The 23,828-nt window shown below is 45.8% G+C and overlaps 1 protein-coding gene across 1 annotated transcript in view; it reads right to left on the reverse strand.

The window, feature by feature from the left end:
* Window positions 1–13,036: 13,036 nt before the first annotated feature.
* LOC138293135 (dynein light chain Tctex-type 5-B-like) overlaps window positions 13,037–23,828 on the reverse strand; it is a 66,113-nt gene continuing 55,321 nt past the window's right edge. Inside the window, exon 2 of the mRNA XM_069232169.1 lies at window positions 13,037–17,461. Coding sequence (XP_069088270.1) covers window positions 16,823–17,461 — 639 coding nt within the window. The 3' untranslated portion in view covers window positions 13,037–16,822. The remainder of the gene's footprint in view (window positions 17,462–23,828) is intronic.

Here is a 23,828-nt window from a genome sequence, read left to right on the forward strand (position 1 = left end):
GTTTACTGTGCAAGCTGTGAGTACGTACCTGTGGGTTGCTTGACTGTGTGCTCCATGTTGTCCTTCCTAGGCACCGTCCGCTGGGTTTGGCGAGGAGACGGATGAATCCTCCCGTGTACAGGCCGCTGGTGGACCTGTCGACAATGGAAGCACGCCACATTATCCTGACCTACCGGCTTGACCGTGCCACTATACATGAACTGTGTGCCCAGCTGGAGCCCGACCTGATGTCCCCCATCCGCCAACCCACAGGGATTCCCCCTCTGGTGCAGGTCCTGTCAGTACTCCATTTCTTGGCAAGTGGGTCATTTCAGACAACAGTGGGAATTGCTTCTGGGATGTCTCAGCCCATGTTTTCGAAGGTGTTATCCAGAGTGTTGTCTGCCCTGATGAAATACATGAGGAGCTACATCCTTTTCCCTGAGGTGGGCGAATTGGCTACAGTGAAGGGTGATTTCTATGCCCTTGGACATATTCCCAACGTCATTGGTGCCATTGATGGGACCCATGTGGCTTTGGTTCCCCCAAGAGACAGGGAGCAGGTTTCCAGGAACAGAAAAAGTTACCATTCCATGAACATCCAGGTGGTGTGTTTGGCTGACCAGTACATCTCGCATGTAAATGCCAAATTCCCTGGGTCAGTGCATGACGCCTACATCCTAAGGAATAGCAGCATCCCTTACGTGATGGAACAGCTAGAGAGACACTGTGTATGGCTATTGGGGGACTCTGGGTACCCCAACCTGTCGTGGCTACTGACCCCAGTAAGGAATCCCCGGACCAGGGCAGAGGAACGGTACAATGAGGCCCATGGGCGTACTAGGAGGGTGATCGAACGCACCTTCGGCCTCCTACAGGCCAGGTTTCGGTGCCTGCATATGACAGGTGGATCCCTAATGTACTCACCTAAGAAGGTGTGTCACATCATCGTGGCCTGCTGCATGCTTCACAACCTGGCTTTGCGCCGCCAGGTGCCTTTCCTGCAGGAGGATGGTCCAGATGGTGGTGTTGTGGCAGCTGTGGAACCTGTGGAGAGTGAAGAGGAGGAAGACGACGGGGATGAAACAGACAACAGGGACAGAATCATTGCACAGTACTTTCAATAGGACACAGGTAACAATTCAAACATAATTTAGTAAATGTAAAATACTCTCCTGCATCTCTGCTGCCTGTCTATTTGCCCCAGTGTATGATGACTGAGTTGTGGCTTTTCCCTCCCTATTTCAGATCTGGGGTCCCCACTACGAGTCCTGTGCTTCGTTTCCCCATGGACTACAGCTTTGGGGCAGCTGTTTGTTGACTTCACTATGTACAAGGACATATTTGCACTGTCATGTCAGTTACAATATTTTGAAATCACAGCCAGACTCCAGATAGTTTTGTGCAAAATAGGTGTTTATTTCAGTGCTCAAAATGGGATGGGTGGTTTCAAGTGGGTGTGGGCTATGGTGAAGGAATGTCCATGGCAGAGTCCAGAGTAACAGTCACACAGGTGCATTGTCCATAGGCCTGTGGAGAGATGGAGCATGGGCAGTTCAAGGATGGACAGGGTGACAATGTGGGACAGTGGGATGACATCAGGTGGTATCCTTTGCTGGCGGGGGTCTTGACATCCTACTCTGTCTTCTTGCGAGATCTCAGGGCCCTCTTGCGTGGTGGTTCTTCTCCTGCAGGAGGTGGGGGTCTGGTGGGCTGCTGTTGTGCGGGGGCCTCCTGTCCACTAGCGCCGGCGGAGGTGGTTGGCTGTTCTTGGTCCAGGCTAGTGGCAGGGGCCCTTTGTTGTTGTTGAGTGTCCGTCCTGGTGTTGATGAGTTCCTGCAGCAGCCCTACCATGGAAACCAGGGTGGAGGTGAGGGCTCTGATGTCCTCCCTGTACCCCCGATAGTGTTCCTCCTGCAGTACCTGGATCTCCTGGAACGCGGGCCAGTACCGTCGCCATCGTCTCCTGGGAGCGGTTGTATGCTCCCATGATGGTGGTGAGGGCCTCGTGGAGAGTGGGTTCCCTGGGCCTGTCCCCCCCCTGTCGCACAGCTGCCCTCCGAGTTGCCCTGTTTCCCTGGGCCTCTGCCCCCTGGCCGGTGTGCCCACTACCACTGCCCCCAGGTCCCTGTTGTTGTTGGGGTGGTGGGTTATCCTGGGTGCCCTGTAGTGGTAGACACACCGCAGATTGACGCGCCCTGGAGACAGAGGCATGGGCCCGCTGGGTGGGAGCTGTGCTGGTGTTCCCAGAGGGGTTTGGGTCTGTAGTGGCCTGTGCCTGTGTGAGGGGAACCGACTGTCCAGAGGTCCCCGATGGTCCGGGCTGGTCATCAGTGTCCAGGTCGACAGAGCTGCTGTCATCGCTGACGGCCTCTTGGGTGGGGGGTGTGGAGAATTCTGGGCCCTCCGTGGCGGTGTGTTGGCGGTCGGGTCCTGCAGGGGTATAGAGGTATGGTTATAGTTTCAATGTGTGCCATATGGGTGTATCTGTGGGTTCCCGTGTCCCCAAGTGCTGGCATTCGTGTGTGGGGGCTTTGGTGAGGGTGGCTTGTGGGGGGGATGTGTATATGCATTGGGCATGCTTTGGTGATGGGTGTCCATGCTTAGTGGACGCATGCAGGCCTAGGTTTTGGGATGTGTGGGTTGTGATGGTGAGACATTGGCAGGGAATAGGTGTGCTGGGGGTGGGGGTGAGGATGGTGGTGGGGGTGAGGATGGTGGTGGGGGTGAGGATGGTGGTGGGGGTGAGGGTGGGGGTGAGGATGGGGGTGGGGGTGAGGGTGGGGTTCGAGGATGGGGGTGAGGGTTGGGGTATGATTTGGCATGCAGGTGGGGGGGAAGCAGTATTGAAGCTTCAACTTACCAGAATCCATTCCTCCGCCGACTCCTGCGAGGCCGTCAGGATTTAGGATGTTCAAGACTTCCTCCTCCCATGTTGTAAATTGTGGGGGTTGAGGTGGGGGTCCTCCGCCAGTCTTCTGCACGGCGATGTTGTGCCTGGATACCATGGAACGCACCTTCCCCCATAGGTCGTTCCATCGCTTCCTGATGTCTTCCCGATTTCTGGGGTGCTGTCCCACAGCGTTGACCCTGTCGACAATCCTCTGCCATAGCTCCGTCCTCCGGGCAATGCTGGTGTATTGGACCTGTGTGCCGAAGAGCTGGGGCTCTACCCGAACGATTTCCTCCACCATGACCCTGAGTTCTTCGTCTGAGAAGCGGGGGTGTCTTTGGGGAGCCATGGAGTGGTGTGTATGATGTGTGGGGTGGAGTATGTGTAGTTAAGTGTGTTGAGTGTGGTGGTGTGTGTTGTTTTGTGTGTGGATATTGTGTGGGTGATGGTGTAGTGTGCCTCTGTGTGATGGTGTTCTATGATCGCTGCTGTGTCTCTCAGTGCTTCTTTTTGGATTTTGGTCGAAGGGGTTTGTGGGTGATGTGGGTGTGTGTTTTATATTGTATTGTGTGTGTGGGAGTGGTGTGTGTATGTGTATCAGGTGTGTGGAATTCAAATCGTCCAATGTGGCTGAGTTTTGTTTGTTTGTGTGTATTCTGACCGCGGCGGTGTGTACCGCCAATGGAAAACCACGTTTGAAAGACCGCCGCGTGGAATGGTGGGTCGTAATGGCATGGGCGTATTTCTGTTGGCGTGACGGTGGAGGTTTGGTCACCTCCACTTTTCCGCCGACCGCTGGTCTGGCGGTCTGTTGTGGCTGTCGGATTTTCGGAGGTTTGGCTGCTGCGGGTCAGAATGACCGTGGCGGATTACCGCGACCGCGGCGGAATTATGGAGGATTTCTGACCGGCGGTAGGCGCCTTTTACCACCGAGGTCAGAATGACCCCCTATATGATGGGTATTGCTTGCAAAAAGACTGAAACATATCATGAGAAAAGTAAGAGTAGATTTGATGTTTTGAATGGAATCAAGCATATGAGTTTCAAGAAAGGTGATCTAGTGCGTGTAAAATTACCAGAGTCTAGAATGATGAATGGTAAACTGAGATTTAGCTTAGCTCTCCTGAATTGATTGACGAAGTGAATGATGATGGGAGCGCCATCAAGTTAAAAAAGTTAAAAAATAGACAGAACTCTGCACATGTGGTCAAAGTCGTTGCTAGCAGTGATGATCTCAGATCAGCTTGTCATGTTCCCACATTGTTTCCATATTGTAATTGTGCTCATTGAGTTGCTACAATAATTATCTTTTTGTTTTGTTTCATTTTTCTTTTTGTGTGTTTATACTGGCTTATTTCTGTACCTGTTTTTGTTGTTGTGCTGGAATGGGGAACGTGTTATGTTTTGTATTTTGTGCGTCCTTGCTTTGTGATGTCTCGGGATTCGAGACGGTAGCGCGGGACCCTACAGTACAAGGTTCGCCGAGACAAGACTAGAGGCGAATGCATCATCGGAGTTGCCCTTTTTCTGACACTAACTTTTACAAATAAAGAAGATGAAGACTCATGTTGCCGCCTTTCCTTCTACTTTTCAACAGTGTGTTTCTGTCACCCGAACAAAGATTTATCCAGGCACAAGACACAACATAGATCCTAAGCGAAGGGCGGAGGGGCGTCGAGGAGGGGGAATCATTCCAAAATTATGAGGCAGCTCAGCTGTTCCGCCCACACCACTGTTTGCCTGTAACACGGACTTCTGGCTGACCTACTTTAGAGATCTTGATATTGAAAACAGTAATCCCAGCATCCATGGCGACCGGCAAGCAAAATAGGAGAGTTCTCTCTTTCGGGTTATATTAATTATTCTGTATTTGTTGTAAAGCACTGCGCAAAAGCATAACTCCATAAAACGAAATGGACGTAGTGAACAGTCAGCCTTCCTTGGGCAGCCAGCTATTTTTATACAGACATCATCTGCCTGGTGTATACTGATAAAGGCATGCTGATTGACGTCTGTGCCTCTGCAAATCCATAGGATCTAACATGCAGTTACAGAGGCACACACACAAAAAGCAATAAAACATGTACTTTTATTGACTCCTCTTCGTCTACTCGCTATGAACCTCGTGCGTTTACCACTTTGTACTCCTAACGCTGATTTACAAATAGTCAAGGGCCTCATACGAAGATGAACACTGGAAAAACAGGTTCATATTCCAAATCTTATCAACGGGGATTAGGGAGGTTTTACAAATAAATTAGATTTACCATTACGCACCTTTGCCATCAGGGGGCAGCATAGCACTTCGAACTAAAACAGTTTCCCATAAAAGTTACAATCCTCCAGCCTGCATGCTTAAATTATGTAACAAAAAGGATTTACAAGAGTCACTTCTCTCCATGGCTCTCAACAAGTTGTAATCTGAACATTTTGCGAGTTAAAAGAGGGGCAGCTTTATTAGTATAAAAACAATGTTATGCAGCTCATCTATCCCTGGACATCGAAACATTGTCACTGCATCTCTTGCCAGATCATACGAGAACATTCTGGAACGATGTTCCTTGGTGCCTAGCCTCAGTATAGAAAAGAAGCAGCTATGATGAACAGTTATGACAACAGTTTGAACAGGCTGAGCACCAGTGCTGGAACAGCATGACTCACAGTACAAGCATTTAAACCCTTTCCAAGGAGGTTGGCAGTTGTGTCCTGAATTTAGCCTACAAGACAATATCCTGCCATTTTTTCACAATTACCGGCAATTTTTACTAATGTGTTCCTTAGGCACTCACAGGAACAGAGCAAACAGCAGTCCAAATCAACTTTACCATGCAAAAGTTATTTTGTGATTAACTTTGACTGACTGCGACACCACCCTTTGCACCGTGGAGCACCAACCCTCACTGTTTATGCAAAGTTGGCATATTGGGACAAAGAGGGGGCAAACACCAGAAGGTTTTTACGCAAAGACAGATCTAGCACCTTCCATGGGATTCTAGGGTTGATGAAACCAAGCACAAACATCTTGAAATCATCAAAGCATTAATTTATGTCTGCAGTGCTGCATAGAGTTTTGCCGGGAATTAAATCAGCAGGGTTTTTAGGGTTAAGCCTGTGAATGGATGCGCTAGTGTATGCGTCTCACTTGCGAGACTGTTGTGTACAGCCTTGTAATTCGTCAAGGCAGGCCTGACATCATTTCTGTTCCTCTGTGTGGAGCAGGGACCAAGCACTGATTGATTCTTCTTAAATGGTGCCCCTCCACTGCTCCCGACGTGTGAGGGATTATTTTGTTCTTATTTTTTAACTTCTAGTGCTCTGCAAACAGAAGGCTTGTGACAGGCAAAAAAGTGTCCAGCAGGACAAAGAAAAATGCAAAGTTTTACTTTTTAAAGCTAACTTTCTTTTATTTTGCCAAGTTGGTCTTTTCTCACTTTCCACTCTTGTTTTCTTTTGTTTTTGCTCATGGGCGCTCTTCTTAAAAGATAACAATTAACTTGTTCAAAATATTGCAAAGCTACATTGTTTCTTTATTATATGTAATTTCTGAAATGATGCTTTAACACATGATTGTGTAGTGCACCCCATTCCACCCACTGCAATCTAACCCACTTTACCCCACACTGATCCACCCTACTCCAATCCAAACCACTCACCCTAATCCAATCAACTCCACTCCATCCCCCCCACTCCAGTTTTCCCAACCCACCCCAATCTAATCTGCCCCACTCCAATTCGACCCACTGTAATCAAAAACAGTCTGGACCACTCCAAACCATCTTCCCCACTCCAATCCAAAACAATCTGCCCCTTTCCAATCAAAAACAATATGCCAAATCCAAAACAATATGCCCCACTCTAATCCAAACAATCTGCCACACTCCAATCCAAAATAATCTGCCCCAATCCCATTTGCCCAATCCAAAGCAATCTGCACCACTGGAGTCTGCTTCACTCCAACCCAAAACAATCTGCCCCCACTCCAATCTGTCCCACTGCAATCCAAAACAATCTGCACCACTCTAATACAAAACAATCTGCCCACTTCAGTCTACCTCACTCCAGTCTGCCCCACTTTAATCCAAAACAATCTGTCCTACTCCAGTCTGCCCCACTGCAGTCCACCTCACTCCAGTCTGCTCCACTTTAATCCAAAACAATACCCCCACTCCAATCCAATCCACCTCACCCCAATCCAATCCACCCCACTCCATCCCAATTCACCCCACTCCAATCCACCCACTCCAATCAGCCCCTCTCCCATCCAATCCACCCCACAGAAACCCAATTCACCCCACTCCAATCCACCCTAATACCATCTGCCTCACTCCAATCTGCTACACTCCAATCCAAAACAATCTGCCCCACTCCAGTCTGCCCCACTCCAATCCAAAACAATCTGTCACAATCCAATCCATCCCACTCAAATTTGCCCAATTCCAGTCCAAAACATCTGCCCCACTCCAATCTGCTCCACTCCAATCCAAAACAATCTACACCACTCCAGTCTGCCCCACTCCAATCCAAAACAATCTGCCCCACTCCAAGTCAGAACAATCTGCCCCACTCCAGTCCAGCCCACTTCAAACCAAAACAACCTGCCCCACTCCAATCCATTTCAGTCTGCCCCACTTTAATACAAAACAACCAGCCCCACTGCAACGTGCCCCACTCCAAACTCAAACAACCCACTCCAATCCAAAACAATCTGTGCCAAGCCAATCCAATCCAACCCAATCCACCTCACCCCAATTCACCCAACTCCATTCCAATTCACCCCACTCCAATCCACCACAGTCCACCCTACTACAACCCAGTTCACCCCACACCAATCCAATCCACCCCATCCCACAAAATCCAATCCACCCTAATCCAGTCCAGTCCAATCTACCAAATTCTATTCCAATACACCTCACCACAATCCAATCCACCCCACCCCACCCCACCCCTCCCCAATCCGCTTCAGTCTAATCTACCCTACTCCAGTCCAATCCACCCCACTCCAGTCCGATTCCCCCATTCCAATCCATCCCACCCCACTTCAATCCAACGCACCCTACTCCAGTCCAAACCATCCCACTCCAATCACGTCCACTGCTACCCAATCCACCTCACTCTAACCCATCTACCTCACTCCGGTACAGTCCTCTTTAATCCACCCCACTCCAGTCCCATCCAGTTCACATTAATCCACTCTACTCCAGTCCAATCCACCCCACTCCAAAACACCTTAATCTACCCCAGCTCAACCCAGTACACCCCCCTCTCCAATCAGTCCACCTCACACCAACCCAATTCACCCCACATCAATCCAATCTGCCACACACCAATCCAATCCAATCCACTCCAGTCAATTCCACCACAAATCACCCCACTTCAATCCACCTCACCCACTGCAATCAACCCCAACCCAATCAAATCCACTGCATCCCAATCCAATCCACACCACCCCTATCCAGTACACCGAATACACCACACTTAATCCAGTACACCCAACCCCACCCTAATCCACTCCACTCAAATCAGTCCACCCCACTCAATCCAATCCACCTAACTCCAATCCACTCAACTCCCCCTGCCCCAATCCAATCCACCCCATCTGATACACCCCACTCCAGTCCAATTCATCCCTCACCATTCCAATCCACCTCACCTCAGTGCAATCCACCCCGTCCAATCCACCCCACTTCAATTCACCCCACCCCATCCAACCCAACTACCCAAACCAATGCACCCCAATCCAATCCACCCCTCCAGACCACCCACCCTATATCAATCCACTCCACTCCACCCTACTCCAATCCACCCCACTCTACTCCAATCCACCCCACTACATCCCAGTTTATTCCACCACACCCCAATCCATCCAGCCCACCCCACTCCAATCCACTCCACTTCACCCCACTCCAATCCACCCCACTATCTCAATTCACTCCAACCCACTACCTCAATCCACTCCAACCCACTCCACCCTACTCCACCCCACTCCACTCTACGACACTCTGTGCCACTGAACCTCTGAACTCTCCTCTCCTCTCCTCCACTCAACTCAACGACACTCTGCTACTCCTACTCCACTCCACAACATTCCAACAAATCCACTCTAGAACACTCTACTTCCCCACTCCACTCTGACACTCCACACCACTAATTTTTAGCCATGCTGAACAGCAGCCACACTGGTGTATAACATGGCAAAACACATTGCCAAACCAATAGCTCTTGTATATGTCGAGAAATATTGGCTTTGCCAATGCTTGTTGGTTGATGTGGTTGCACCATAGACAGAAGATTTGTTTTCACAAGAATACGTTTGAAAAATGGTAATTTAACACCTTTCCTAGTGATCAACATAAGAAGCACAAACATCACTAGTATGTGGGTACATGACTTCTATTCTGACTTTCCCCGTGTACTCATATTTGTGCTAGGACATAGAAAACATGCCCTCATAATGCACCCTTGTATGCACTGGTATCTGAGTTGTGAGACATCCTCAGAACTCTTGCAAGACTTCTTTTCTCAGTCTTTCACCATGCACGGTTATCCCAGTTTTTTGACATGCAAAAGGCCCTCACACTACAAGTCTATACTGATGAGTACGATGCCCTACTCTACTTTTAATGTGAGGCCCTAACATCTTTAATAGGTCGGGTTAATGCTGAAAGTAATTTCACCGCTTTCACTGTGTCCTCATTAATTAAATAACAGCACCGTGTGCAGCCCAAGCTTCAACAGAATTGCAATGTGTTTATTTGAGAAAGGCCTTGGGGCCTTTCAGAAAACCATTGCAGGTGACGCCTTCACTGGGCCAATGTTCTAATAGCCATATAGCCCGCAGCAGTGAGTTATACCTGGCCATTAGAGGTCAGCCTCCTTGTTAAACGCCCTCGCCTTTAGCTCCGACCTTTAACGCTGGAGCAGGTCTTTAATGGCCGGCGGCCTATAAGGCTGTATTAACAGACAGTCTTAGTAATGGTTCCTTCTGAACTGCTACAATTCCCTGAAATTTATGGTAGACACGAGACTGGTTTACAGTTTACCAGGATTTCTGGTTCATTAACTTTCTTCCTAGTAGTGTAGATGACAGGCTTTTTTTGGTTTGTAAGTGACTAGTCAAGAAGTTAAGTATGCTTTGTTGGATCGTGATGATCTATGAGAGAGGTTCTAGGACCAAAGAAGGTCTACAACTGTTTAAAAATTAAACTTTTGCAGATTATTTAAAGTACATACACATAAAAAAGAAAAACTGAGCATTTTGAAAAGCTCTAAATATGAAGGCATTTGAAATTGGAATCTATAAATGAAGTTGGTAAATTTAGTTTGAGTCATAGGAGCAGCACACATACAGCAAACTGAATCTAGTATGGATAAATAGTTACCTCAATTGAAGCAGCCTACAAACAGAGATTATGCATCAGGAGAAAAAAAGACAATGTTATATGCTACAGTCTTGCTTATTGCTTCATCTTTTAGAGACAAAACTACATTTGGAAAAGAGCCAACCCCCACATTACAATTTAGTTTTTCACATTTTGTTTGTTCTGTGAATTAAGTCAAACATTTAATGATTTGTGTATTTGATATATACTTATTTCTATAGTTGTGTATATTGTATTGAGGTTCAAGTCGTAAGAATAGCTTAGGTGGGGGTCTTCAAATCCCAGAAGGGATTCAGTATGGGTCCTAGGGCCAGATGTAGCAAGGCATTAGCGCCTCGCAAACGGCGAAAAACGCCGTTTGCGAGGCGCTAATGCCTGTGCGCGATGCAGAAACACATTTTGCGAGTCGGAACCGACTCGCAAAATGTGTTTCCGACTTGCAAATAGGAAGGGGTGTTCCCTTCCTATTTGCAACTCGCACCGCGATGTAAGTTGATTTGTGACCGCAAAAGCGGTCACAAATCAACTCGCAGTTACCATCCACTTGAAGTGGATGGTAACTCATTCGCAAACGGGAAGGGGTCCCCAGGGGACCCCTTCCCCTTTGTGAATGATCACAAAAATAATTTTTCAGAGCAGGCAGTGGTCCAATGGACCACTACCTGCCCTGAAAAATACCGAAACAAAAGGTTTCGGTTTATTTTTCAAAGTGCAGCTCGTTTTCCTTTAAGGAAAACGGGTTGCACTTTGAAAAAAAAAACCTGCTTTATTGAAAAGCAGTCGCAAACATGGAGGTCTGCTGAGGACAGCAGGCCTCCATGTTTGCGAGTGCCCATAGTCGGTATGGGGCCGCAATTTGCGACCCACCTCATTAATATTAATGAGGTGGGTCATTGCGACCCCATACCGACTCGCAGAAGGTGTCTGAGACACCTTTCTGCATGTGGTTTTGCGAGTTGCAATTTGCGAGTCTCTATGACTCGCAAATTGCAACTCGCAAAACCATACTTACCTACATCTGGCCCCTAGTGCTTAATTTGAGCCAGTGGTTGCCGGTGGGGGTCACCAGGACTCATTTTTGGGGACCAGGATTTATGTTTCCTTATCAGACATTTCCTGAGAGCAAGAGAGGGAAAACATGCAAAGTGGAAAAAAGAATGAAGAGAAAGACAGAAAAACATTCTCAAAAGGAGAAAGCAGGAACTTACAAAGGTGAGATAAAGGGGCAGATGGTGTTAGTAGTGGATTAGAAAGGCATGAGGTGGATTGAGGACTGTGCAACCTTGGTAATTGGTGGCTGCAATTTAGTAGCATTGACCATGGGCTTCTGAACAAAGCTTTGGGCACCAACACTCATTATTTTACAAATAAAGGACTGGCTAACACTATAATGATGTTTATTATAACAAAACAGTTCTCCATTTATCTGAGTGGGCCTTCCTAGTACGTCTTCATTGGCTCGAGGGGAATATTTCAGTGAACTTGCAGTACAGTTTCCAGGCCATCGAGATTGTTGGGCAAAACAAGCAGGCCACACCATTATGGGAAAATACGTGTCTTGCAATAGTTATGACCTTAACATAAGCTGTTCTTAATTTGAGCTGGTGGTTGCTGGTGAGGCTGATTGCCTCCTCACGTTTGGGGCATGCCACTTATTTTACTTGATTGGACGTTGACTCAGAGCAAGAGAAAGAAAACACAAAAGGGGCGAAAAGGAGGAAGAGAAAGAAAGAAAACAGTGACAAAGGGAGAACTCAAAATCCTGTAAGAGTGATACAAGTGGCCAGAAGTGTCTGGTGGTGGATTAAAGAGACATGAGTTGTAAACGAGACTCCCAATTTTGGTATTCAGCATACCAACATTCAGGAACTCTGTCCACAAGCTTCTGTGAAAAACTTGGGCCCTGGCACTTATTCTTTCACACATTAAGCACCGAGGGGTCCAAAGAAGTGAAAAGGTAAATAACCGCAGATCTAAGAGGTTGATGCTTGGCATAAATTAAGTTTTGTACATTGCAAGGATCTCGTGGAGAGGCAGAGGAGTTATGGCTGACTGGCTGCTTGAGTGAGAATTCCTCAGACAAAAGTGATTTTGTTAGCAAAGAATGTCACTAGATCATCACATAAGTGCTAAGACGGGGGCATCTGCCCTTCTTCCGTGCATGATGTGATCATTTCCTAGTGAAATTGGAAGGGTTTGTTGGATGTAATTTTAACTTCAGTGAAGAGCAGATCTTTTTGCAGAAGTGATGGCATACTTTTAGCCACATCGTGTATACAGTATGCAAAGTGGTCAGCTGGAAGGCTTAGTTTTTTCAGTGCCTTCAAGGGCCTGGCTGGGCTTTCAGTTGGGGATCAAAAGCAAACCAGGTATTATTTATGATATGGCTTTCCTTGATTTCCTTATCGTAAGCTTGCATACTTTACTATATTGAGGGCAGCAGCTGTGACAGAGAAAAGGCCCTTTTGCCTGGTGCTTTGGTGCTACTCTTGGATGGATTTATTTCCAGGGAAGTTTGTAGGAAATTCTCACCAAGAATGGGATAAAAATCCCCTCTGCTGTACATTAGAACAATCCAATACACGTAGGCCTGGAAATTGCATCTCTAATTTCCTTATTACAGTCGAGTTGTGATGTCTCTAATCACATGTAAAAATGAAATTATGGAATAACTCAACAGTAATACGTTACTCATGGTGAGTAGTGACATCATAACGCCTGCTACCAGCAGCCAAAGTAAGAAGCAGGTCTCAGATAATAATTACACCTGCAGCTTAAACAGAACTGGCTTTTGAATAACAATGCTTTATTTAACAGTTTGAAAGGGCCGCATGGACCCACCATTTAGTATACATTATTTTCATTTTCAACATATTTATAATGAAAGAAATAACAAAAACATTGGAACAAATGGCTGCCTGAACAGTGAGCAGCAATAAATATTAATGGCAACATGTTTATTTTTATCAAGCATAGGTCAATGCTGAAAAGATAGAACCTCTGCATGTTTTTTGCAACAATTTACTAATTGCTTTTTGTTAATTTATTTCACACTACAGATGCTACTTTTATTCTTCATGTCTGTAACCATACTATCTCTTGCATATGAAAGAGCAGGATATCAAGGTTTTAAGTGCTTTGTGGAAAGGATGATGTCAGAGCATGTACTATAAGGAATAAAATACACTCTGTCATAAATTAAAAGGATACTGCAAGTCACATTGGAGTTCCATGACGGTATGAAGGATTTCACTGTTTGACCTTGTTGCGATACTTGGTCACAGATCTCCTCTGTGAGTTGCAATATCCTTATAATTGGACTCAGACAAAATTTAAATTACATTGGAGTAATTTTAGGAGTTGTGTTATTCTTGTTATGCAAAACTCCCAAAATGACACCATTATGCCCCACTGCAGAAAACACAAGTATAGTACAGGAGTACAGCAACAACGTGAACAACCAGAACGTGAGTGGCTGTTGTGAGCAATAGTTTTGTATTTTGTGTGCAAACTGTTTTCTCACATTTAAAATTGACAAGAGGCCTAAATGATGAATTTGAGTTTTACACAATTTTATGTAATTTTCTGGAAATGTTGCATACTTATGCTAAAGCATATTACATGAAGTTTGCACTCCCCTACTTATAATGTATGGAAAGGGATACTTTCTCCCATATACTGCAAGTCACCAAAGGATTCAGTTATCATAAAGATGAATGGGGACATAAACCATGTTCCTTTATAAGATAATGGAACTTGAAGGCGGCTTGCAATCGCCGTTAAACATATGGCAAAGGTTATTGTTTCTATAATACATGGTTAAACCATTACCTTTTCCCTAAAACGCTTGCAACTTTGGTTTTCTGACCCCCTCAGATGAATGGCTGCAACTGTGCTGAGTACATGTAGAATCTGTAGAGCAAATTAATCTCACCAATGTACAGCTAGTACTTTGCTGCCAAAAACATATACAGCTCTATGTAGTTCCCTTTCCAAAAACGCTATAGTTCATGTGTGGTGATAACACGCAAAGTGATTCCGAATTTCCTCTAATGCATCAAAGCTCTCCCCCCAAAAAAAACATTATGTCGTAAATGGCCAAGTTTTGGCAATGCCAGTATATTTCAGGAACACATTTCAGAAGAGCTAAAAGGCTAGCATTGTTTAAAAAGCAGATGTAATCATTCAGTGACCTGCCTTTCATACAGTCTGCTTGTAACTCTACAACTCAATTACTATCACTTGTTGGAGTTGAGCAGCAACTGAGCAGACAGACAATTTTCTTATCAGAAGTGACTAGTAACCTTGACGGTGGCCTGAAAATGGTAACTACATGCAGGGTCAGGTAAAAACATAGAATCTATTTTGATTCATAAACTGTTTCCAGGCCATTCTGGACTCATCAGAATTAACACCACAATGAGATTTTTCTCTCATGAGAGGCCTAGAGAGGAACTGAAAGAGAGTGTACCCAATATCAACACAAGTAAAAACTCAAAAACCTAGGGTGACACATTGCAAAAATATACAAATTAGAAGCAGGCACCCTGAGTTCTATGCAAAGAGCATTTTAAGTGATACCTTGACCACTAATGACACCTATTACAAAAGCAGAAGCCTCCTAGAATTCCTTGGAAAATTGTCTCATTGATGATGGGTACTTGTTGGAAATAGAATTAACAGGCATCTTAATAATGTATTTACAAAGTGAGGCAGTGAAAAAATGAACTCAGAAATGACTTTTCTGTCACTTTAACCTTATCGAGAATTTTATGAGGATTTTAGAAAGTCTTTACGTGCATTTGGAAATTCCAGCTATGCAGCAGTAGTCCAACCAGTGATAACAAAGCTAATAGGTCGCCTCTATGCGAGATCTATTGGCACTGTCAATTGTGTATTCATGTTGTACAGCAGAGCAGCTGCTGTGCAGCACAGCTAAAGGTAAGAAAGTGTTGTGACGTGGTGAATGTTGTTTGCTTCATAGCATTTTTTTTAATGTTCAATTATGCTGCACAGCAGAGACCCAGCTATACAACATGGCAAATAAAATGTTGGCAAAGACAAATAGCTCTACTCTTAGACTTTTCTTCTTTTTTTAAGCCATGTTGTACAGCTGCGTGGCTGCTGTGCTGCCTGTTTGAAAGTAAAAACAAAAACCTATGACGCAGCCAGTGCTGACTGTGTTATAGCACTTTTTTTTTTTACACTTTCAGCCATGCTGCACAGCAGGTAGGTTTCTGGACAACATGGCTAAAATTATTGACAAAGCCAATAGATCTCGCATAGATGAGACCATTTGGCTTTGCCAGTGCTTGTTTTCCTACCTGATGCCAGCAGTCTTAAGAAGTAAAATTGAGAAGGAGTGGGTGGGAGGGGCAGGGGCATAGATTGGTCAATAAGATGTGGGGGGGGGGGAGCTTCATATTGTCTGGCAATCAGGCTGGCATATAATATTTAGATACATTATAGGACAAGCAGGGTGCATAGAGGGGCCTAAGGGGCAGTGGTAAGGGAGAGGAGTGCGGATTGGGAGGAGTACGAAGAGAGAAAACACAATATTTTGTAAAATAACCAATACTTTTCAGGACTTTCAAAAGAAAGAGGGAAAGAGAGTGTTTGTCTTTTTTCCCTTCTGTGTTTATGTAAAAGTTCCTGGTGAAATTTGACTGATATCTCACAATACCCAACTGAAAGCACCTGTACCCGACTATTTATCAGAAAATACATTTTATATGTCTGTGTGTTGGGTGGTTGAGGGTGGGGATAACACTTCAAACACCCCCTTAGAGCTATGCCCCATGTGGAGGTGGGGAAAGGACATGGCAATGGGGCCAGAAATGCTGACTTAGGAACTATGGAACCAGTTTCGAGTCTTAGATCCGCTCATCATCCTGTAATTCTGGTAAAATCACTTTATCTCCCCTGCCTAGAAAAAAAGAATGTGGACTTGTGTAATGTAACTGGTGCTCATGTAAAGCCCTCCAATACCTGTTGGCCGAGTTCGCACTATATAAACTGGTAAAAAAAAGTTTCTGGACACTTTGAGTGACACCATGCCACACTAGTGATAGACGCGCGCTATGGAAAAATAACTTGGAACTCTCTGTAGAAGACAAAAGAACTGTAAAACATGGCATGAAGAGAGAGAGAGACCTTAAGCCCAGTTGAAAGGGTCTGGTTTGAAATAATCAGATTTGCCCACTAGAGGTCAGATTTGCACTATATAAAAATGCAAAAAAACGAATAGTACATCAATTAACCTGTACTTGGGTTACACACAGAAACTAAAGTGATGCAGGAAGTGACACCTGGCACACGCTGCCAAATTAGAAAGGCGCAAACAACAGTGATAACGATGCCAACGAGTAGTAAGTAATGGTCGATCTAAAAGCCCCTTTTTAGAGTTTTTTTTAAAGACACAATAGATCGTCTCCAAGCGACAGTACATCCGCCCTGCCTGCCTGTGAAACCTAAAATGACTGCAAGATTTTTAACAGCATAGTCAGGGCCAATTTTGTCATACTGTGTTTTAAATTCAGTTTATGACACAATTTTTCCACCTCCACGTTCATTACTCGTAGTAGCCGGCGTACACCACGCAGACAGCAAAGATGAGGCTGTTTCTGAAGACATACTCCGCATAGGTGTCCGACGCCGTGCTCCAGATGCTCCTGCTGCTGCAACAGAGTCCAGTCCTTCCCACAGGCCCCAGCACCACATAACATACTAGCTTGTACCTCTCATACCCCAGCTCTCTGATGGACTGCTTCAGTTCCTCAGCCAAGTCCAAGGCTAGCTGGGAACACCCTGGGCTTTCATAGCTCCTGTCTTTTAATGTTCTCTCAGTCACAGCTTTCATCACCCTCTGGGCCTCCTGCGCAGAGAAGGTCCTCTGTGGTTGAGGCTGGTAGATAGATTCCAGACCAGGGGCGAGGACCAGCGTGCCCAGCCTCCTTGCTCTAGGGAGGCAGCTGGGGGGTTTGGTGGTGCAAGGCTTCCTGCAGTCCAGAGATAACTGCTTCTTCCTGTTCCTGGCTTCCTTTCCCTGGTGTTTGACAGGCTCTTTCTTGATCTGGGGTTCCGTTTGAGATCTAGACAGTTCCCCCTCTTTGCCTGCAGGCTTGGTGAAGTACTTGCGTGTTCGGGGGCCCTCGGAGCTACTGGTGGATTTTCTGAGAATCCTTCCTCCTTCTGTAACCTGATGCTCCATCTGCAAACAAAAAAATGAATGAGTCAATGGGATGTACGCCTTCAAGGAATCTAGAGAGGGTGTGGTTAAAGATTGGGCCTTAATCTAGGTATAAAGCCCAAATAAAACCATTGTCAATAACATACTTATACTATAGAAGGGGACATTTCTCTACAGTAAGTTAAAATGGATACTCTGAGGACTACATTTGCTACCACTGCTGAACACAAAACTGCTCCAAACTCAACAAATCAATAATGAACCACTTCTTGCAGATTCATCTCATGCAAGAGACTAAAATATACTATCTTATTAGGCCCTCCTAATTAAATCTGTAGTGTAAACTTTCAAAAAGTGGGACATTCCCTGCTTACTCCTCTAACAAACAGACAGATACCTTTATTAATCAAAGAGGATTGGCCCAGAAGTCAAACATTTTCGATCACCCTGCTGTTCTACTAACATTTTTGACCAACTTTCCCTATCCCGTTATCAATTTCTGTCTGCCTAGCCCAGAGAAAACCTAGGAAATGGTGTAAAATTCACAATTTTGCTCCCACTTGGAGACAGACATTCTCTTCGTTGACTCACAGCTAGAGGTTTGCCGGCCTACCTGTGGTACGGAGATCACACTCGAGGTTAGGGCTACTCACCTGCATGGAACATGGTCTATCTCTCACTTTAATCCTACTCAACTTCTCTGTGGCTTTTGACACTATCAGCACCATCTTGTAAGCCACAAAATTGGCATCCACTAAAAAATACGAGTTCCTCTCTTACTTTACAATAAAAAGTAAGTTTATATGGTAAGATATTAAGCTAGACTTTTCACCCAATAAAGTATCCCACTGCCACATAAATAACACTTGTTGCTCCTCTTCCATCAACAAAGTTGAACTCTTCAAAGTTATGACAGTCCTCAAAACCACCAACGATTGTCATGATACTCTATCAGCCAAAATTATAAGAATAGCACTTAACCAGGGACCTTTTCCATAATTGCTAAAAGCTAGTCAAATAACACCCATTTAAATATAACACAAACATCAACGAAAACCTAACCTCCCATTGCAGATGTGTTGCCAAAGTACCATGGCATGGGAAACAAAATTGAAAGTTGTATTATCGGTCAATTAATTTCCCTCACCAGCAGAGAATGCTTGTTGAGATGGGTATGTCTCCTGCATGTTGTACAATCATGAACCATGTGCCGAATGCCCAAGTGAGAGTATCTATTAACATGATTTTCTTATTTTGGAGCCACTGGCTCTCGTAAATTTAGAGTGTGCGCAAAGACCTAGGCCTGTCCTATGATAGGGATCCCAACCTGGATCTGGGTGCACACCAAGCATGCCCTCCGAGGTGACAGAAGACTCCTATTCATGTCATGAGTGATGGCAGCATATCGTGTTTTTGTAGTGATGTTAGTGCGACCTGACCTTATCTATATCACAAATGTGGTGGCCTTCTGGCCCACTCGTGTAAAGTGCTGCAACTACAGGTGAACCCGATTCCCCATGCTGATATCCCATGGTTGTGTGGTCTTCTTGCTACAAGTAGTATAATGGTCTGAGTGAACAAGAGTAAGGGAAGACTGTGGTTCTATTTCAGAAGTCCCAAGACTGCTAATGTGCACAAGATGGATGCGATGTTAGACTGTCAGACAGCCCAAGAGTATTGCTGACTTATTCCTGAGACTGGACGGAGTGGACATAGACACTGAAGTGCAGAAAGAGAATCAGGTTGCCCTCATGAATTTCAATGAGGTCATTTTGCTACATAAAGCTGATAAGTCTTCCTGAACACTGCCATTTGATTGGTGGTATGGGAGAAGAGTGGAACTGCAGTTCCTGTTGCTAGATTGTGAAGGGTCCGTTAAAAAAGGGTCAGCCGTTGTCTCTCTTCCGGATCACTGTCAGGAGTGGCTGTGACAGCCAGGTGCAGAATGATCCCCTCTTTTGGTGCATCTGTTGTGTGGGCTCTAGCCTGGAGACGACTCTGGTGGGAGGAGCATCACTCTAGACAAAGGTTGAGCCTAGGAAACAGCTTGAGAAGTACACATGAAGAACTGACAAAAACTGATTCTGAAAGTGCAGAGAGAAAATACACACCTCTTGTCCATTGTACCTATATGAGTGAGAAATGCTGACCCACTTTAGGTTCCAATTCAAGTTCTCTTCAACCAGGGAGGCAGTTCCCCACAGATTGCCATGGGGACTGCTGCACAACCAGGGTTGGTGTTTTCCTGAAAGTCAGCTTCCCAGTGATGAGGGAATGTCACCTGGAAGTATAACTGTTACTTGTCTTGGAACGACTGGAGGATCCTGCCTGAGGGAAAGGGAAGGAGAAAGCCAGCCCTGCAGGAGGAAAGTTCTGCTGGCACTGGCAAGAGCGGAGACCCAGGTGCTGTGCGTCCATCTTACAGAGATCCATGGAAGTGTGAATGGCATCCTCTATGCTCATAGCCAGTCACTGCAGTCAAAGCAGAGGATTCATGGCAATGCCAATGTATCGCTGAGCAAATTGCACTACCAACTGTGTTGTTGCAGTTATGGCACTTGCTCCACCGTGTGCCCCAGCGGCCTGCCCCACTGAAGAAATGACTATTACCAAGTCATGGCACTTGTCAAAAGCGCTGTTAAGGTCTTTGCTTTTGCAGCCATGGCACTTGCTCCACAGAGGTCTGTGCCACTAAAGAAGAGACCTGAGTAAGCACAACACTTGCTTCGTGTGCCCACATGGATAGTGGATAGCCCTGGGGCATTTGCTAATCATCTACCTGTGCATACTGCGCTACAAGAAAGAAACTGCTGACTCAAAGCACCTGCCAGAGTGTGCCCAAGTGAATGTGTGGCTTCTGAGGCACTGACAGAAGTGTGCATGACCACAGATTAACCACTGCTGCTGCAGCGTCTTGAAACTCCTCATTTGTCATCACTGTAACTATGCCAGAAGTGTACTGCATTGGCCAAGGAGGACCAAGCCACTGACTCCACCTACTCATTCGAGTCCCAGAGAAATCCCAAACACAAGGTGTGGGCCAACCCATCACTGTCAACTGAGTACATGGAAGAGGGACACCACCTGAGCATAGCTGTTGCTGCTGCCACCACCAGTGCTTTCAGACACTTCTGCAGCCCAAATCTGTGCCAATGAGGGGTAACTCATGCTGGCCCCATTGATCCCAAATGGTGTCAAACACCCTCAAGCAGATTATAAACATGCATTTTGTATGCAGTGCTACCTTGAAATATACACTCTGAAAGTGCTGAACAGTATGCACCAAATCTTTAATGAAGGAGATATCTGTCTCCTTGACATCTTAGCAGCACTTGACAGAATCAACTATCAAAGGTTTGTCTCTATATTGGATAATTGCATGGGTTTGTAAAGACAATAACTGAACTGGTTCTCAACTTCCCCATCAAGTTGATCCCAGAGGAAATGAAAGCCTATACTAACATGCATTTACTATAGACTAGTGATCTAAAGTGATGAGGAATAGCCCTAAAACTTCATGTATAATAAATTAATTTGATTCCACGTGTTTCTTTATGCTGTTAATTGATAGTTTTCACTAAAATTATAATGAATTTCTAGAAGGAAATGTTTTAACTGTCACATAAAAATGTCGAAAATGTGGTTCTATATTATGCTTACTGATTCTAAATCTTATATGTGAATTTGCTTAATGTAAATGAATGTGTCATTTAGTTAGCCTATGTGAGGCCTGCAAGGTCTTGTTTTTTAAATGTGTGGCAAAATGTTTAGTCATTCTTGTTAACGTGTCGTTCCTTTCAGACTTCATTCCCGTAGAATGTTAGCTTGGAAATAGATGTCCCATTGTTTTACACCTAGTGGACCTGAGAAAGTAACCTTGAACCCAGCACATTGAAGAACTGTGGACATGGACGATATACAATTGTTTCAAATTATACAGGAGAGGAAGATGGTTGTCTTTCTCATGTCGTTAATGGGAATCTTTCCTGATGTTTTGCATGACTATCATATGTTGGTTTATAATTGGGCAGTTAAACCTTCTGATTTGTGTAGTGTGATGGATTGACAAATCATCGTGCATTTTGGATTTTAATTTACTGTTCCCACTTTTGGACTGTGAGCAGATGTTCCTTGAACCTTGCCCTGCACCTTCCCAACTGCTGAGGTCCATAAGGAGACTCTTGACCGAACTTCGGACATGCTGACACCTACCCCTTTCACATGCTTTATGCCAACTCCAGTTAGCTTCATCCTGCCCCTAATGTTGTTTTCCCAAATTATTTTTGTCCGTTATATTCTTTTTGCTTTTCGTCCTCATGTCTTGTAGCCCAGCACTAGGAGAAATTGGACTTTGTACCCTTAAAGGATTCCCACCTGTTTAGAGATTTTTATTGGAAAATTTGAATTTATTGCAACTGCTTAGAAGAACTGGTCAACGTTTCTTCTCAGAACACCAGGTTCTGGTACTTATGTTTTGTATTGCCTTAACAGAACTCTTAGTTCGCTGGATGTTAATTAAGCTTCGGTTGTTCTCTAGACTTGGACATTCAATGATAATCATGTACCATGTGTCTTTGTCTTAAGAAGGCAGGCTTCAGGGAGAGCTTGAAAAGGTCCGATGAGGGAAGCAGCCAAGCAGTTACTATAGGTTAATCAAACTTATTATGAGTAAAGCAACAAAGCCAATAACCTACTGGCCCATAAGCTGCATATACTAAAGCAATGTTACTCAAAGTACGGCCCGCGGGCCGCCAGCGGCCCCACGGACCTATCTTGGCCGCCCGCGGACACGTCCGAGAAATGCCATATAATAATGGCCACAGTACATAAACATAGAAGAGGGCCGCGGGAGCATGCGCAATAGTGGCAATAGTAGGAGCGACCCTCCTCTATGTTTACCTACGGCGGCCATTAGTTATGGCGTTTCCATGACGATCCTGGCTAGTGGTTGGAAGCCAAAGCCCCTTAAAAGTTAGCGCTTGCAGCTAACTTTTACGGGGCTTTTTTGTCTGCTTCCTGTCACCGTCTCCACGTCTGCCGCCCGCCCGCCTGCCGTGCCGTTGTACATTTGTGGCATCTTTACAGTGCTTTATTAAGGCAGGTAAGGCTCTTTGGTTATTTATTTATTTGTTTTTAATGTAGTGTGTGTGTTACTGGGGTAGGGGTGAGAGCAGATGGCGCAGTGTGTGTGCGCTGTGTGTGTGTTACTGGGGTAGGGGTGAGAGCAGATGGTGCTGTGTGTGTGCGCTGTGTGTGTTACTGGGGTAGGGGTGAGAGCAGATGACGCTGTGTGTGTGCGCTGTGTGTGTTACTGGGGTAGGGGTGAGAGCAGATGGCGCTGTGTGCAGATGGCGCTGTGTGTGTATGGCGCTGTGTGTGTTACTGGGGTAGGGGTGAGAGCAGATGGCGCTGTGTGCAGATGGCGCTGTGTGTGTATGGCGCTGTGTGTGTTACTGGGGTGTGGGTGAGAGCAGATGGCGCTGTGTGTGTATAGCGCTGTGTGTGTTACTGGGGTAGGGGTGAGAGCAGATGGCGCTGTGTGTGCACTGTGTGTGTTACTGGGGTAGGGGTGAGAGCAGATGGCGCTGTGTGTGTATGGCGCTGTGTGTGTTACTGGGGTAGGGGTGAGAGCAGATGGCGCTGTGTGTGTATGGCGCTGTGTGTGTTACTGGGGTAGGGGTGAGAGCAGATGGCGCTGTGTGTGTATGGCGCTGTGTGTGTTACTGGGGTAAGGGTGAGAGCAGATGGCGCTGTGTGCAGATGGCGCTGTGTGTGTGTGTGCACTGTGTGTGTTACTGGGGTAGGGGTGAGAGCAGATGGCGCTGTGTGTGTATGGCGCTGTGTGTGTTACTGGGGTAGGGGTGAGAGCAGATGGCGCTGTGTGTGTATGGCGCTGTGTGTGTTACTGGGGTAGGGGTGAGAGCAGATGGCGCTGTGTGTGTGCGCTGTGTGTGTTACTGGGGTAGGGGTGAGAGCAGATGGCGCTGTGTGCAGATGGCGCTGTGTGTGTGTGTGTGCACTGTGTGTGTTACTGGAGTAGGTATGTAGTTATACCTGGATTCAAAATGCAGCATTGTTTAGCAATGTTTTGAAAAAGGGGGCGGGGTGGTTGTGCCCCCAATAAGCCCCGCCCCACCCCCACTGCCACTTCAGTGCGGCCCTTGGCCATATTGCAATTTTGGCCCCCAAGAAAAAGTTTGTGACTACCCATGTACTAAAGGCATGCAATCATATAAGGGCGATTAGAGATGAGGAGGGACAGTTGCATCAGGAGACAGTGAAGTTCTTTGCCGTTTTTCAGCAATACTACTCCTCCTTGTTTCGAGCCCAACCTTTAGAGGGGCAGCTTCAGGGCACATATTTGAGCAACTTTATGCCCCCAGACATA

This window comes from Pleurodeles waltl, chromosome 4_2, assembly GCF_031143425.1.
Source record: "Pleurodeles waltl isolate 20211129_DDA chromosome 4_2, aPleWal1.hap1.20221129, whole genome shotgun sequence".
In the NCBI taxonomy this organism is placed as follows: Eukaryota; Metazoa; Chordata; class Amphibia; order Caudata; family Salamandridae; genus Pleurodeles; species Pleurodeles waltl.